The following is a 17,881-nucleotide window of genomic DNA, read 5'->3' on the forward strand; positions in this document are numbered from 1 at the left end:
CCAACCTGTTGGGGGTTGACAAGTGCTCGCTAGCTAGCTAGCTTACGAGCAGGTTGTTTGCTCCGTTGCTATGTAACCAGTTTACAACTATGGCAACTCATGAAGGGACAGATCAGGCAAAATTGCCTTGACAATGGGGTTTGCACTTTGCAGGTAATATGACAATAAACATAAATTTGTGAAAATTGTGTTTTATTGCTGCCAGACAATAAAGCCTCAATAAATAATTCTCAACTTTTCAAGTTAATTGTCTTGTAAGCATACAAAAGAAAACAATCTGTTGCTTAAAGTATATGGCCATTATGGTAATTTGATATGGATTCTGGAAGGTTACATCATGACAAACATTCATTTAATACAATATATCAAAGATCTACAGTCAAATACTCAGATTATCAACATTCATTGGAAAATAATTGTATGCAAAAAATAATCACAGTAGGTCAAGCATAGTAATTCCCAAATGGTTTGAACTTTGAAGGCAATCCAAAAGCCACACATCATTTCCTGTAAAGTGCATGCCAGATTTTTTTAAATAAAAATCTCTTAATCTCTGCTGTTCTTCTTGGAAAGCTGTACCACATAATACAGGAAATATACTGCAATATCAGTTAGTAAAAATAATCACAGCATAAATTGTCAGTGCAAGTGCTTACTAATCCCTCATCCCAAGATAAAAGCAGGAAGATCTTTCCCTTAAAAGACAAAAACAAAAGGTTCATCAAAATAATCTTGGCATCGCCAGTTGTCATTTAAAGAGAAATAATAAATATCTGAAATGAATATACCATTTTCAAGAGAGATAATTGACTCACAAAAACTGAGGCTGTTTCATACATTTCCTCCATGGACAAAGTATACTGTATACTTAAATACTAAAAGTATACAAACATACAAATTTCAAAGTACATTTCTTTTAATATGAACATTTCCATAAAAAACAAATCAGAAGTCGCTATGTGCTGTGAGCTTGTACTGTAGATGTGCTATTTGAAAGTAGGCCTAGTTCATTCATAAGTCTGGGTCCCAAGAGGCTCTTCCAAGTGGAGTCAAAAGCACAATACTTCCATTTGAAATGTAGCAACAAAAAGAAAGAAAGAAAAAAAAGTACGGTACTCAAGTAAAATAATGTACTTAGTCACTGTCCACCACTGTCCCTCAGTCAGCAGTTCTGCTGTTCAGGTCTGGTCAACACAGAACAATGTCGCTGCAAAGGGCTCATCAACACCCACTGGTTGAATTCCGTCAATCCACTTCTATAGTGGCAGTAAAACTGTATCTCCTCTCTTAGAGAACTGGTTGGTTCTGGTGCCTCCCTCCTACAGTCATCTGGGCTTGCTGGGGGGCTGAAGGGCAGCCTTCCCTGCAGGCTGGAAAACCGCAAACACATGCACAATTTTTTTTTTTTTTCTTTTTTTTCTTTAAAGTACAAAGAAGTATTTTCAGAACAATTTACATATATTTCCCCCCCCCACATCCCCATGACAGCACAAATACAAACAAAAACTTATCACAAAATGATTTGACAATAAATACAGAACAAAAATAATAATGACAAAACTAAAAATAAAACGAAAATAAAACACATTACATACAGTTAAACAAAACACATTACATACAGTTATACACATGCACAATTAAGCGTGCACACACACACACACGCACACGCACACGCACGCGCACGCGCACACGCACACGCACACGCACACGCACACGCACACGCACACACACACACACACACACACACACACACACACACACACACACACACACACACACACACACACGGTCGAAAGAGTTTTGTGCAGGCCTGGTGCACATAATAACCCTTATCCTCCTAAACACAGGAGTCATTCCTTTTGCATTACTGTTGGGACTGTGTCCAAAACCACAGTGTTATTTTCCCCCCTTCTAAATATCTAAATTCCCTGAATTATGTTAAGAATGTTTAAATGCCAACTGTGAGTCTTATTGAGACCTCTGGTATGTTGCCTCCTCTGTATCAAGCAGGGAGTACGTTTAATATTGAACACATTGAAATCTCATATGAGACATTGCATTACATACGGCAGGACTGGCTGCTGTCAGACACACCTCAAGAAGTCTGAGCCGCTTGCAATACACACCTGTTGAGTTTGTTTCCATGGAGATGATATCCCACAAGGCTTTACTGGTGGCACTGGTGGCTTTGGTTTGATCTGACAAAATATCAATAGTATTCATCAAATATATATTGTAAAAATATTCAGCGAATAGGTGTGTGTGTGTGTGTGTGTGTGTCAGTGTGTGTGTGTCAGGGCCGGATTTACCCGGGCTAGACAAAATTTCAGGGCCCCCCTGGGAAAGAAATTGGCGTATTTTGTTCTAATTTCGCTGTAATTTTTGGGTACCCAGCCCCCCCAAAAGAGAAAGGCAGGCAGGCAGACAGACAGACAGACTAGTCGTCGCTGAATGCAGGCTGCCATGCACAGCGACATTGGCAGGGGTTTCCACAGCTACCCCACAAGTTGCCACAACACAGCGTCACTGTAGCAGAAGTTTTAACCATAATACTAAATGTACAATAACTAAACACAAATCTCCTTTTTTTAGGGCCCCCCCTGTTGGGGGCCCCCAGGCTGTAGCCCACCCTAGCCCAATGATAAGTCCGCCTCTGGTGTATGTGTGTGTGTGTGTGTGTGTGTGTGTGTGTGTGTGTGCATGTGTTTGTGTGTTTGTGTTTGTGTGTGCGTGCGTGCGTGCGTTGAAGAGAAATCTTAATTTATTTTACCAGCTTTGTTCCAAGTAGTGGCAGAGGTCTGGATGGAGCTAGTGGCTTGGCCTATAAAACATAAAAAATACATTTTAAAATATATGTATTAATCATTTTGAAAACTAGTTAATCTATATTTCATATTTGTAAATGTATCTAAGCTAAAAAACTAAACATCTGTAAACACTGTATGAGGTTCTATTACAGATACAGTATGAGGTTCAATTTATCTCACCTCAAAAGATGCAACTTTACTTTGGACAACAGTTGGTTGCTTAGGAGACCTTCCAGTCTGCAGGAACACATGTGTACAAATCATTGGGTTTAGACATTAAAAGAGAGACACAGTAAGGTTAGAGCAGTGGTTCTCAAACCTTTTTGGCTTCAGAACCCCCAAAAAGCTGCTATGAATGAATGATAACGTACCTTTAAAAGAATATACATTACAAATGTTGCAATTATTAGTACCTCCTGAGAAGATTTATTTGAACTCTGTGACCTTAACATTTCAGTAAAGGCTCATTCATAATCTGGATTTTCAGTGGTGGAGGTGGTGAGGTGACCACCGGAGCTGAAATAATGTTGAGCGGTGGTGAGTAAAAACAGAGGGAAGGGCTGGGGCGGTGGCGGTGGTTTGCTCTTCACCGCGGCTCGTGACGTCATGTTGTAGTTCGGTGGTCACCTCACCACCGAAAATCCAGACTATGAATAACGCTTTAGGCCAGTTTTCTTTATTCCCACGATTTTTGTAACCATGTTTTTCACCCAGTGTCAATTGTCTTTTTAGAACATGCAAACTCCACACAATAAAGCCAGTATTGCATATTGATTTCTATTCAATAACAGTTGTGCTATAGTCACATTTGTTATTTAATATGGTTTAACACTTCAGCAGGTTCATAAACAGTTTGTCAATGTTTTATCTTTAAACAAAACAGTAAATAAATTATTCAATTTCCCACCCCCCACTGTTCCACTACGGGAACACGTAACACACATTTGAGAAACACTGGGATAGACAGGATACCGTGTGTGTGTGTGTGTGTGTGTGTGTGTGTGTGTTTGTGTGTGTGTGTGTGTGTGTGCGCGTGCGCACATGCTGTATTACCGGTTCAGTCTTTGATGGCAGAGGTCCACCTGGTCCCTTAACGGGTGGCTGGTGAGAAACACCTGGTCCTTTACCAGGTGGAGGATGAGGTACACCTGGTCCTTTACCAGGTGGAGGATGAGGTACACCTGGTCCTTTCCCAGGTGGAGGATGAGGTACACCTGGACCCTTAACGGGTGGAGGATGAGGTACACCTGGACCCTTAACGGGTGGAGGATGAGGTACACCTGGACCCTTAACGGGTGGAGGATGAGGTACACCTGGACCCTTAACGGGTGGAGGACGAGGTACACCTGGTCCTTTACCAGGTCGCTGGTGAGGAATGGAGTCAGAGAAGAGTTAAACAGCACGGAAAGGCTTATGTCACAAGGGTTTGTATCTTCATCAGCAGTTGAGACGAATAATAGTTATAATTTCCATAATTTATTCTGACCGATTAAAGCCTTTAGTCTTAGTGAAATGGATTTACAACGGATTTACGAATATAGCAGATCTACAAGCTAAAAATGTGTCTCAACATAATAGGCAAGTGGTTAAGAACAAATTCAAAATTTCAGGCTGTAAATATTAATGCACGCACAGAATGCAACATGATGGAAGGATACAGAATGATGATGATCAGTCATATCAAAACAAACGGGAATCTCACTTGTGGAGCAGGTCTGCTGGGTACTGTAGTTCTAGATAGTGGAAGTGCAGAAAGCAGAGGTCTACAGACTTGAGTGGTTGAAGACTCCACAAATGTGGGTTGACTGATATGTGAGCTCTCAAGGCGAGGGCTGCCCCGAGCACTGCCTGAACAAAATAGTGGGTTTGACTGTCCTGTGCTTGAGTGGAGATACCTGTTGAGAAACAAACACAGAGGCTCTGATCAAAGACGGACTGCGGGGAAAGAAAGGCTTTTCGTTTTGGCATGGCCTATAGTTGTGAGAGAATGTGATCACCATGACTGAAGGAAATGAACGCTGTCTGGTTTTACCTCTTTGGACACTGTCTCCTTTTCCTGCAGCATATTACACCTCCAATGACCACAACTAGCAGCAGAAGGAAGGCTACTGCAGATGCTATGCCAGTAACAAGAGCAAAATCTGGTCCTGTGTGTGAGTGACGCACAGACACACACACACACACACACACACACACACACACACACACACACACACACACACACACACACACACACACACACACACACACACACACACACACACACACACACACACACACACACACGTGCTAATCAGAACAGAGTACAGTTGTTCTAGAGACCAAGAGGACATCTCCCTCCAGCTTTAACTCTAGATTAACTCCTCAGAGCACAGGGGAACAGACACAGAGTTTGTAACACACACACACACACACACACACACACACACACACACACACACACACACACACACACACACACACACACACACACACACACGTGCTAATCAGAACAGAGTACAGTTGTTCTAGAGACCAAGAGGACATCTCCCTCCAGCTTTAACTCTAGATTAACTCCTCAGAGCACAGGGGAACAGACACAGAGTTTGTAAACACACACACACACACACACACACACACACACACACACACACACACACACGCGCACACACACACGCAGCAGTACCTGTGGGCATCTCTGAGAGCTCCACGTTACAGAAGGGTGGAGCCCAGCCAGGGTTACAGTGGCACTGCCTCTCATGGTTACAGACCTGTTAGAGACCACAGACCGGTTAACTGTATAGTCAATTATTTGTTATTGTACTATGAAAATAAATAGTTGAATTGACAAATTCATGATTGGGTTAGACATGTCTCACTCACCCCGTTGTTGTTGCATTTAGCAGCGCAGTCCTCTGTTCCATACGTCTTGATGTTGTTCGTGTGTTCACATCGTTGATTGTAACAAACCTGAGAGACCCATTACAGCAGTGATTTTGACAGCAAATCTTTATTTAGTTTTAGTCAGTCTTTTGGATAAAATTCCATTTAGTGTTAGTCTTAGTCACCTGAAATGTTTTAGTCTTAGTCTAGTTTTAGTCGACTAAATATCACAAGAGTTTAATCGACTAAATCTACAGTTGATTTAGTTGACTAAAATGCAGGCCTTGATGGTTGCATGCTGAAAATAGCAGATCTACAAGCTCACAACGCATCGTGCTGCAACGAGTTGTGAGCTTATATATCGGTTATTTTTAGAGCGCAACCAAACATAAAATTACTTGTCTTTTAGTTCTACTGGATCTCTTCTCCACTAGTCGCTCTCCAACATTTTTGTCTAGTTTTAATTTGTTGACAAAATTGTCAGTATATTTAGTTTTAGTCATCAAAGCTTAGTTTTTATTTAGTTTTTGTCAGTGGAAAATAGTTGACGAAAATGTTTCATCATAGGTTTAGTCTGTGTTAAGAGAACACAGATGATCATGATGCAATCTCAAGTCCTGAGTTGATTTCTAGTAGGCCTACTTTTGTGGAAGTGATACTTAGAATCATGACTCATATGATGTGACATCACAAAGTGTAAGAGGAAGAGTTGTTATTTCTGATCAAACTATAGGAAATGGTGATGTCAGCCTATCAATGGACCCTAGCAAGTTCAAATTCACATGATTGATTGTCAGTATATTTAGTGTTTTAGTCATCAAAGCTTAGTTTTTATTTTGTTTTCGTCAGTGAAAGATAGTCGCTGAATATTTTTTGTCATAAGATTTAGTCGACAAAATCAACACTGCCATAGCAGCCATACAGTATGGCAGAATGCATGCACGAATATGAACTAATACAATTAGATAATCGGTAGCAACATGGGTGGTTTTCATACCATATTAAGGCCACACTTGGTGCCAGTCGGGACCATTCCCAGATCTGATGGGTAGTTGTCTTTAGTGTCCATGGTAGCCTCGTTGCATGTCACACCATTTGATAGCGTGACAAAGGACTTCCTGGATGTGACAGGGAACTCCCAACCGCCCGAGCAAAACAGTTTCCCACACTTCAGATCCCTGCCACCACAGAACCCCCACAGGATAGTGTCAACAAGCAATACACACTACACACTAGAATACCTTGTTATGCTACTGGCTTTGAGATGAACTGGAAGTTGGGAATGATTACATATACATACCGGTCTGAACACCGCTGTCCAAACAGTGTCTTTTTGCATTTCTTTTCCTTGTTGAAGCAGGCATCTGCAGCGACCTCAGCATCTGAACCAGAGTCAGTTAGAGGTTTTTATATAATATAATCAAACTGATGAGTCAGAAACAAATGAGCATTTGCGCCTGTTGTAGACATGCGCGGAGCAAGTTCAGTCAGGGAACCTCAGTCAGCGCGCCGGCCGTTAATTGGGCCACCGCAGCATCAGGCTCTCATCCACATGATTCACTCAGCCAATCACACGCTCACCCAATCTCTCATACCGGCTACTTTAACCGAAGGTTTTGCATTCATCCTCCTGCTTGCTTGCTTGCTTGCTGCTGCCTTTTTGTATACTGCGTGCTGCTGTATACAAAGTGCTCACCCACCTCCACCCCAGCTACCACCTGTCGTTTTGGATCTACTGTTTAGGTACGGGGGATTCAGAGTCCCTATGGTCGGGACTGATGCGCTTGACCTGAGTACCTAAAAAGCTGATCCAATACATCGCCAAACCATAATAAATATATTGCATTGATTATCTTACATCAATAAATATATATATTACATCCTCCTTGAGTTGTCTGACTGAACCAGATTTGTGTATCATGTCCTACGGACCTACACCATTGCTGTGTGATATTGCTGTTTTACCTGGTCCCCAGAGTCTTTTGCAGTGTTGTTTATGTGAAGGACACTGTCCATTATAGCAGTATCCACGTCCATAGTTGCAGGGCAGGCCATTCTGCGCATAGACATCAGCGTGGCAGAAGGCAGAGAAACCTGTGCAGTATTCTGTCAGGTCGCAGTCCCCTGACCTTGGCCTACAAATGGTGCCTGTTGGCTTTAACTATAAAAAGTAAAGAAAGGAAGTTTTATACAAAACCATCCAAGTAGTGTACTATAATCAAGAGTTTAGACGTAGATCCAGAAAATAAGAAAATATTATAATCTTTCACCACTTGAAAGGGCAATGATAGATGGTTAACAAAAATATTTAATATATATATTTTTTTTAAGATATTTTTTTGCGGCTTACGCCTTTTATTGATTTTTTGAAGGGACAGACAGTAGGCTGACAGGAAACGGGAGAGAGATGGGGGGATGACATGCAGTAAAGGCCGTGTCGGGTCCGGGAGTCGAACCCGCGGCACACTGCGACTGGATTACCAGTCCGGTGCCCAGACCGTTACGCTACGGCCTGGGCCAAAATATTTAATATTAAATGTAAAAAATAATTAATTCTTTTATGAAGTCACTTCATTAAAAGAAGTACTTAGAGAACACAGATGTCTGATCATGTAACCTCAGAAGTGAATCATTTCCTGAGTTGATTTCTAATATTTTTGTGGAATTGATATGAGAATCATGACTCATATATTATGATGTTGTAACGGTTTAACGTGTGCGTGCATGCAATAGCCGATCGCTTCATTGTGACATCACACATTCAGTTAAGTGTTATTTCCCAAGAGGCAGAGTTGTTCTTTAGAGATGAAACAGTAATGTCAAAAAGCCTATCAATGGACCCAAGCTCAAATTCAAAAGCACCTAGCTCACATCCACCCACAAATTGAAAATACTGAAAATCTGCTGCTGTGAATTGTTACATCATACTTTTGAGTTGAGCATGCCAGTTCCCTTGTTTGTTGCTAAAACCAGACTTTTCAGGAGGGGGAAATAAAATGACATTTGAATGAGAACAGGGAAATATGAATACAATTAATTTTAGATTAAATGCAAACACTAATCCTGGGATCCCAAATTTCACCCCACTAAGAACCTTTACTGATTGGCCATATTCCTGTCATACAGTGACCTGACACATATTGACTAGGTTGGGCTGCATACAGTGTGTATATGTGTGTGCACCCATGTACTGTACATGTTTGCTTGTACGTGTGTGAGTGTTACCTGGCAGTTGTGACAACATTCTCCCTCTGCACACTGGGTCCCTTCTTTGAGTTTGCAAGTAGTGGCATTACAACATGGATTCTTGCATTCCTGAGAAAGAGAGAAGGAGGTTAATTTGTACTGTGTATAAGTGTACAGTATATGACTGTGCATGCCTGTCTCTGTGTGCTTTATTCTACTGATCTTAATATTAAACCTGTAAAGTGCCACAGTCACATTCCTCTCCGGGCTCCAGGTATGCATTTCCACACACTGCTCCTCCATAGATACGACTTGTAGAGGGAGTATCCAACAAACAGGAAGGGTTCACCTCATCCAAAAATCGTCCAAGCTGCTGCTGACTGCAGCTACTGAACATATGGGGATACGAGATTCTAGACATAGACAGAGGGATGTTAGCGTCACTGTGGATTTTAACGCATTACAGTGATATGTAGTATCTTAATCTTAGCCCTTACACCAATTCCCAATCCCCTATGTATTCAAGTCCCTTTGTCACTACTAGTCATACTCTAGTAAGTTGGTCCTAGGCTAGGGAGAGCACAGACAACCATGAGGCCGTTTTTACATGACATTGAGGCGTTGCACCAGGAGGACATAACATAGCGGAGGAACACACTATTCTAAGTGCCTCCCTGACCAACCTGAGTTACTGTACTAGTGCAGAGATCAGAGATTTTCTGTGTTTCCTCCTGCGAACACGGATAATCATGTTCATATGGACACTCGGGCAAGCAGAGGCACGGCGGGAAATTCAAACCACTAGCCTCCGCAATCTTGGACAGGAACACTACTCCTGCCACAACTTGGGGTTCAAGTTCAAAGTCGAGCTTACCCAACACTCTCGGCCATGATGCAGCCTTTGGCTGACGTTGAGGAGCCACAGGTACAGTGTTCAGTGTCATGAGACAAGCCTAGGTTGTGACCCATCTCGTGAGCGATGGTCGATGCAACTCCGATAGGGTCTGAGCTACGGTCCTGCAGGGTACATAGAGAGATAGAATGGAATATGTTTTCCTCTTTCACGTCCAGTGAATTACGCATTGTTACACAGGAAACATAAAGCATGCTCACCTCATTGACAGCTCCAGAGTTGGCGGTGCACATGGCGTTAGTGTTGGCCAAGCCGACTGTTGAACCCTCAAAATCCACGCCTCTGAACCAAGGGGAATGAATTCAAGTTCAACACATGTTGTAACAGCTACACAAATACATCTTGAACCAGTGACCACAGTAAAATCCTCACTGTTAGTGTAGTGTACAACATGTGACCAAGTGAACCCATAAAGGTCCATTTGGTTACATTTGTACACTCTCAGAGTTAAATTAACACTCAGTGTAGCTGTCTCTTACGTGACAAACTGTGCATTGTCATGCTTGGTCCGTGGAAGCAAGCTCTTCTGTCGCCACTCAAGGAAGCGCACGAGGGAAACCTCAGGATCGGTGCTGACCTCTATCTGATCTCGATAGGACCACATCTCCAAGCCAACCAACATCACACGAACATTCACAGGCCGATAGAACTGAAACCGTAGGCAACAGAAGCTGTTAATGCACGCTAACCTCACAGTTATAATACAGTCTAGTCAGAAATTCATTTCATTTTTATGGTCATCACAATGTTGGTGATCTAATCTGCTGGGCACCACTGAAAATGCTGCAGATTTGAAATGTACTTCTGTTAGTGAGTAATAAATAAAATGTGACCATTAGTCTTGCTCATGTTCCTCATTCAAGACAGAACTGCAGGTTCATCAGCAGATTTGTTTTCCCTTTCTCAGCGAAACCTTCACAGAAGCAGAAGGTTCATTTGAATAAGCTAATCAGAATAGCAAGATACCTTGTCCACATGGTTGGCTACTTCAAGCATTCTGGCCTCTACTGACTTCCTGCTGTCAAACTTCTTATACTGGAAGTAAAGAATAGATTTTGATCAGTAAAAGCATGTACAATTGAGAAATGTAAAAACACAAATATTAGTGAGAGTGAGGGTGATTAGTGACATAGTATTGACATTCTAATCGTCATACATCGTGATTCATTAGTTGTTCATTATAGCATACCTCTGTGTTGTCAACCACCAGGACCATCTCCACTATCCGTGGTTTTCCAGTTTGGGTTTTGGTCTGGGCTCCGCTCTTCTGAATATTGAAGACGTTAGATATGATTATAAATGTGTGTGTGTGTGTGTGTGTGTGTGTGTGTGTGTGTGTGTGTGTGTGTGTGTGTGTGTGTGTGTGTGTGTGTGTGTGTGTGTGTGTGTGTGTGTGTGTGTGTGTGTGTGTGTGTTTGTTTACCAGGCCACTGAGTTGGAACAGTCCAGAGGCGCTGGACACATGATCAAAGAATGTGGTTGTGTTTCCATTAGAACAGGAGCTTCTCTTCTTCCGTAGGTGCTTGTAGTTGTAAACAGCATGAAAACCAGTCTGATGTCCTGGTTCAGTACTGGTAAGAGGTTCAACGAGGTACACCTGGTCATGAAGCTGTACAAACCCCCTATGGGAGGAAAAGATAATTTGTTCTATTTCATTTTTCATAAAACATCTCCCCTTGACAAAACTTGAAAAAATGATCATGCAGCTCTTAATGGAATAAAAACAATAAAAAAAAATACAATACACAATATAATAATACGATCATTCATGTCACAGTTTCTTTCTTTCGCTTGCTGTCCAGAAAATCCAGTGATAAATGTATTTTTCAGTCAGAGAAGCCATAGTCTTATCTGCCTGTTCCCCTTACTTTACTCCTGAGCACAGTCCTATACTGGCTGAAGACTCTTCCACTTCCAGAATGTGTCCATGGTAGAAGCAGTGACCCTGAAACAACATGAAATTAACCATTTAACCGTATATACTTCATTGACCGGAGACCCCATCCTATCTATGCGTGGACCCTCATTGTCTCCATCTATATGACATATTTATTGGCTGATCTACAAGCTCTCAATGGTGTCAAGACCTGACACGTTGTGAGCTTGTAGATCGACTATTGTGTGTTTGTGTGTACCCCATAGCGATGATTTGATTGGCTGAGCATGGAATGTGATATATGATGATAAGAGCGCCTCTCACTTCACACAAGTGTAATTTTTTCAGAACGTTCGTCTATTATGACATGACCAGAAGAGGGACACTAAGGGTTCAAGTATTTAAGGGTTTTTCAAAACAATTGATCAGCAGAGGCCAGAGGCCACCTTAACATCATTGATCCTGTGTGACATTGAAGTCTTTTGATTGATTGAAGTATTTATTAACAGTTTGCAGAATTACAGTACATTTCAACTAAGCACAACTCAATACAAAAACTATTAACTGTATAAAGTGAGGGGAAAAAGTGGTGGTGGGGGGGGATTCAGATTTTACGGGGGTCAGTTTCAAATTGCAGCCGTCCGTAGGTGCCCTTTGAGAGCGGTTTTGAAGGAGTCAAGGGATTTGCATGTCTTAAAGACTGTTGGTAGGGCTTTCCACATTTTTGTGGCATAGGAGCGAAAATAAATTTGTCCCTTGTTTTGTGCCTGGGTTGCACATGGTTTGTTGAACTCCTTCTGGTGTTGTGGGTGTGGACTTAATTGACATTAAGGAAGTATTTAGACAGGTACATGAGTAACCTTGTACGAGGGCTACTGTTAGGGTGTTCAAGGTGTTTTTGTTGACCAGTGAGGAGATCCTGTATAGGAATCTTGCTCTTTGTTTTACTTTTTTGATTATGTTGGTGGCCATTTTATCACCGGAAATATTTGCCTCCAGGATGGAACCTAGGTAGGTAATTTCATCTTTTCGTGTGATAATATTGTCACCCACTCTAACCAAGAAGCCATCTGCCTTGCTGAGATTACTATTTGATCCAAAAAGAATGGATTCGGTTTTTCCCAGGTGTAAGATATATAGTTATCAGCGAGCCAGGTGCAGATTCTACCGAGTTCAGAGCTGAGGGCCTTAACCTGCAGTTCCTGTCTGAGACCAGCAGTGCTGAGTGATCTCGAACAGGAACAAGTTGCAGTCACAAGCTGATGTCATCGTCGTTTACATATATTAGGAACAGTAAAGGCCCTATTAGATTAGATTAGATTCAATCTTGTTGTGTTTGACAGTTGTGAAAAGCGTATCACGTAGAATGTAACTTGTTACAAAATAACTGTAAAAAAAGAGGGCACCACCTGTCCATTGAATTCAATGGAGGAGGGGTGGGGGAAAGCATCCTGTGTCCTTTAGATTAAAAAGAGCAGATATACAAGCGGATCTGCTATTTTTGAAAAATCATGACAAATTATGCAAATCTTTGAAAATATGTATTCTTAAAGCAAACCTATTTAACTCAGATCTTTGCTTCTGGGGGTCCTTGGAAAAATATTTTGACATGGGGGTCTGCGGCCAAATACATAATTTGGGTGGTCCGTGATGTGAAAAAGTTTGAGCACCACTGATATACAGTAGCACCATCCGTTTTTCAGAAAACTGTTTAGAAGACATTTGTAGAATCGAGGAAGACCACGCGGCACGAGGCCCTGCCTAAGACTGGCATAAAAAAACAAGCGTCACTAAACGCTGTAACCCAAAGGGTAGATGGCACAGGATATCCTCTGAACAGAGTATTTTCTTTATGCTGCCAAGCCCATGAGCTGCCCTTTAGGTTTCAGGGTCTGAATTCTATGGGGCACTAAAGACTTTCTAATCAGCAGGTTGAACCTTGAAACAGCCTGAAGAGTGACCTTTTTCTGTTCTTTTAAATACATTTCTTGCCCATTTCTTTGTTTTTGATGGAGGCGGTGAACACATGATTGTTATTTATCGTAATATTCTATCTTAGGTTAGATTAGAACGATGTAGTGTGTTACAAACAAAGTACAGTATAGTTTTGATGTAGTATTCATGCCATTCTCAGTACAGTGGTAGTATAGAGGGTATGCTCGTCACATCATCATACCCAGAAGTTATGCGGGAACGCCTACTGAGTGGCAAAAAACTACTTTTCTGGCCTTGATAGCCCATACATCCAAACAGAAAAGTCCTATCTGATTGTATTAAACAACGTTAAACGACATTAAACTCACTTTGCCACTCGATTTCCCATTCACTTTATGCATGCGCTATATGCTTTATGCATGCTCTACATTAACTGTTAAAAATGTGTTAAAACGACTCAATGTAAAGATTAAAGAACATTACCTTATTATAGGAAGTACTTGTGACTTTGGTGCCATCCTTTGAATAATGTGTCACAGAATAGCTTCCCCCAACAAGATTTCTGAAAGAATAAAATGTGATCAAGACAGTGTCCTGTACATGCAGAATAGACTGAAGCCCATGTTAAGGTGGTCTTTTGCCAGTCAGTTCTTGTTTCCTGTGATGTTAAAAGTCATCTCACCTATTCTTTTCCAGGTGAAGAGTGTAGTTTTGTCCTGCTATTGTTAGAGAGTACCGGATTATGTTGGGGTATGTCTACACACACGCGCGGGCGCACGCGCACGCACGCAAGCGCACACACACACACACACACACACACACACACACACACACACACACACACACACACACACACACACACACACACACACACACACACACACACACACACACACACACACACACTAATGTAAACACGCAGTAATGAAAACAACAAAATGAGAAACATATAATGAAAAGAAAAACAAGAGAAATAAAAAGATTTTACCTGGTTTGAAGAAAAACTATCTTCAGTTATATTCCCAAGTTTCTGAGGTGTTACAATTTCATATTCCAGCACATGAGGTAGTTTCTTCAGACTACTCACAGTTACTCCTGGAAGTTAAGATATTTCATGTAAAAGAAAGAAAGAAAGAAAGAAAAACAAATAAACTAATGAATAAATAAAGAACTAAAAAGAAAAAAAGAAACTAGCCTACTCACCCAAAAAGGCAATATAGAGACAAATAAAATACCCAGAATAAAACATGCTGCTGTGAATGTGATCTGTAACGGTTCGCGACCTCATTGTGAATGAATGCCTTGCTTTAATGCTTGCTGTCTCAGGGAAATACCAAGGGCCCAGAGCACTCCGCCTCCCTCCTCTCACTGAGCAATATCCTGGAAATTAGCATATTGGACTGAGTCATGAGAAGTTAGAATTTGATGGGAAACGATTTTCTAAGTAATGCGTCAGCATTACTTAGAAAATCGTTGTAAGCCAAAAGTTAATTCTAATATTTATTTGATTACGTCTATTAGTTATTTATTGTAGGCCTATTAACGTATTTTCTGTTTTTATAGACTTGCAGTGGCTATACAATATACAGTGTGTATAAAATACAGTTATACACTTTCAATAATTATAATGAATTTATCTTTGACTCTTTCAAACTTGTCTGAGTTAATGAATCATCACTCGTTTGTTTACATGGCATTTAAAGTTTGAAACACAAAAAGTGTTTCTCCACCATCTTTAGTGCAAAGGCTCAATTGGCCTTTGTCGTCATCTGCTGGTCAAATGACTGAAGCGCAGAGCTCAAAGAAGCTCAGAATAAGTCCATACCTGATGTATTGTGCACAGAGTCAGATAAGATCAGTCAAACTAATTTATATGCAGACTTTTGGGTTATGCGCTCGGAATGTATGGTTTAATCCTGTTGGCGTGTGGTGTTGTGTGTGACAACCCGGTTGTTGACGATCCCACATGGAATCGTTGCCAGTACGCACAACCATGAGAAATAAAGAATGGGCCAGCCGCCACGACAGTCTACTTTGTGACATAAAGTCATCAGGATTGACCACATTCTTTTTGGATGCAGGAGGGCTCATTTTGCCAGTGTTCACAGATTCTGCTTTGTCACCAGCAGCTGTTTTTTTAGCCAAAGCAATTTAACAATTTAACAATAATGATAATGAATTTATAATGCACTTTAGATTTGTAACAAACAAAGTGCTACAATCAGGGTAAAATATTATAAAATAATTTGTGACCCGTGTGAACTGAGGGGCGATCTTATCATCGTACATGATCTCATTCCGGCCAATCAGAATTTGCGTCCTCACCTTCGTGTTCAATGCTACACTGTGTACGTTTACACGAACACTGAAAATTGTCCATTCATTGTCAATGGGATGTAATGTTTGTACACGGACAAATGTGTCCGTGGAAAAGACTGGACCGGTGCCGGTAGGCCTATCTGTTTTTATACACCATTATAGGCTAATGTTCTTATTTTGATCATAATACCCAATTACTAAATGTCAGTCTCCAGGTTTTCTTATCATCATGCCTATAACACTGATTTACTAAGACAATATCATTAGGAGTCCCTAGTACTAGTGGTTCTGAAACCTTTTATTTCCAAGGACCCTGGGTCCATTTGGTTCCATTTGTACACTCTCAGAATTATAGATCTGGCTGTTATGGTTAGAAAGGTCTGTGTTTTTGGTAATACTCATTTTGTACGTGGCTTTTTTGAATTTTGTCAGAAATGTCCACCACAAGCCAACATGGTGATGACCCCTGGGCCCTGGGTGAGGCATAAAGCCTATGAGAAAAACAGATTGCGGAGTCGAGGAGCATTCGAGCAGAAGGCCTGGTCCCCCATGGTACAGAGCTCGGTCTGCAGAGAAGGTTGATTTGAGTTACACAGCTGCATGTACTGTTCGTGAGCCATGGACAGGGAAGGAGGGATCAACCCGACAGATGAGGTGATGAACAGTCTGGTGTTTCTATTCTAATGGTTCTCGAACCTTTTAATCTCAAGGACCTCAAGCAGTTTGAAACTCATTTAGCATGGGGACTCCCTTGAAACTCCCTCAAGGACCCTTGGGGGGTCCCCAGACCCCCACTTTGAGAACCACTGTTCTACTCTAATTTCTGCTGCAGTTTTCTCTGGAAACAGACAGGCAGTATGGAGAGAGCAGCGAGTGCGGCCAAAACGAGCATAGAGTTCCAGGACACTGCCTCCCGGGCTGTGGTCATATTGTATAGTGTTGTACCTGCGTTGATGGCCACGAAGGATAGTGGGGCAACTCCAACAAAGGTTCCAAGGAAGAAGACCCCCAGAGGCACATCAATCACAGGTGCGGTGACATTGATGAAAGCGTTGGGGAGAAGAGGCGTTATCCTCAAGAAGATGATGTAATTGATTAGATGGTCTCTGTGCTTCTCAACCTGCTGAGACCATTTCTGGGCTCTCGCTGTGAAATATTTGTAGACCACAGGTCTCCCCACCAGGTATGAGAGCATATAGCAGAGGGAGGAACCCAGTCCACAGCACAGGCAGACTAAGAAAAGAGCCAGAGGGAATGGATATAGATATCCTGACAGGATGCTGAGGCAGATTGATCCAGGGATTGCAAATGTCTGAAGGAAGATATATGTTGTGAAGTAGACGATCAACACTCGGGTGTAATGCGTGTTGTTGTATTTGGACAGGACATTCCCCAGTGCTTTGGCATCATCTATGTCTCTGGGGATCTTGATCTTGTGCATTTCATCATCACTTAGTGCTGGGAACAAGTTCCTGTAGACCACATACATGATCAAGGCAGAGCAGGTAAAGACAGCTGGCAGAATGAGGAGAGACATCCACACTGAGCCTCCTCCATATTGCGTCCCTTTCAGTTCTTGCGGCTCGTCAGGACTTGTCTTCTTTGGCTGCTCGTGTGAAGACAGCAGACACTCTGCCTCTCGTCTTCCTTCTCTTGGTTTCTTGGACATTTTCTCCATGCAGCTATAAATTGTTAAATGCTGTAGGCTACTGTTGCTAGATCATATTATGCAGTTATTTAGATTTCTGGTATGTATCTCTCACACTATAGCCCTTTCTGGGACAAAGGGGGAGGACTGGCACTTGACAGTACCATTACTAATTAGATACAGCAAAGCATGATCTGAGTAGGCCTAATTACTTATATCAGGAAAGCATCTGGTCTGACATCACACATAACAGAAACCGTTGCTATAGAGACCCCTCTTGACTCTCGACTGCCGTCACATAGTTCGATAGGCCACACATTTCTGTGTAACCAGCC

At 41.7% G+C, this 17,881-nt stretch overlaps 2 protein-coding genes across 2 annotated transcripts; both read right to left on the reverse strand.

Moving 5' to 3' along the window:
- Positions 1-305: 305 nt before the first annotated feature.
- On the reverse strand, positions 306-15,670 carry adam8a (ADAM metallopeptidase domain 8a; the record flags this gene model as incomplete). The annotated part of the gene is made up of 25 exons (XM_083774895.1): positions 306-1,370; positions 2,127-2,198; positions 2,771-2,821; positions 2,988-3,044; positions 3,861-4,172; positions 4,510-4,702; positions 4,840-4,954; positions 5,473-5,557; positions 5,670-5,756; positions 6,667-6,847; positions 6,970-7,051; positions 7,635-7,830; positions 8,895-8,984; positions 9,091-9,268; positions 9,730-9,872; positions 9,969-10,050; positions 10,248-10,417; positions 10,735-10,803; positions 10,958-11,035; positions 11,192-11,390; positions 11,637-11,713; positions 14,063-14,141; positions 14,262-14,335; positions 14,568-14,674; positions 15,613-15,670. The coding sequence occupies 25 exons, from the start codon at positions 15,668-15,670 to the stop codon at positions 1,326-1,328; spliced, it is 2,880 nt and encodes a 959-aa protein (XP_083631021.1). The 3' UTR covers positions 306-1,325.
- A 1,039-nt stretch (positions 15,671-16,709) lies between these two features.
- On the reverse strand, positions 16,710-17,465 carry LOC310865237 (transmembrane protein 41B-like; the record flags this gene model as incomplete). Its single annotated transcript, XM_083774263.1, has 1 exon — positions 16,710-17,465. Exon 1 carries the CDS (start codon positions 17,433-17,435, stop codon positions 16,710-16,712), a length of 726 nt encoding a protein of 241 aa, XP_083630389.1. The 5' UTR covers positions 17,436-17,465.
- Between the last annotated feature and the right edge of the window lie 416 nt (positions 17,466-17,881).

The sequence above is a fragment of the Protomyctophum parallelum genome (assembly GCF_964188405.1).
Source record: "Protomyctophum parallelum genome assembly, chromosome: 10".
NCBI classification, from domain to species: domain Eukaryota; kingdom Metazoa; phylum Chordata; class Actinopteri; order Myctophiformes; family Myctophidae; genus Protomyctophum; species Protomyctophum parallelum.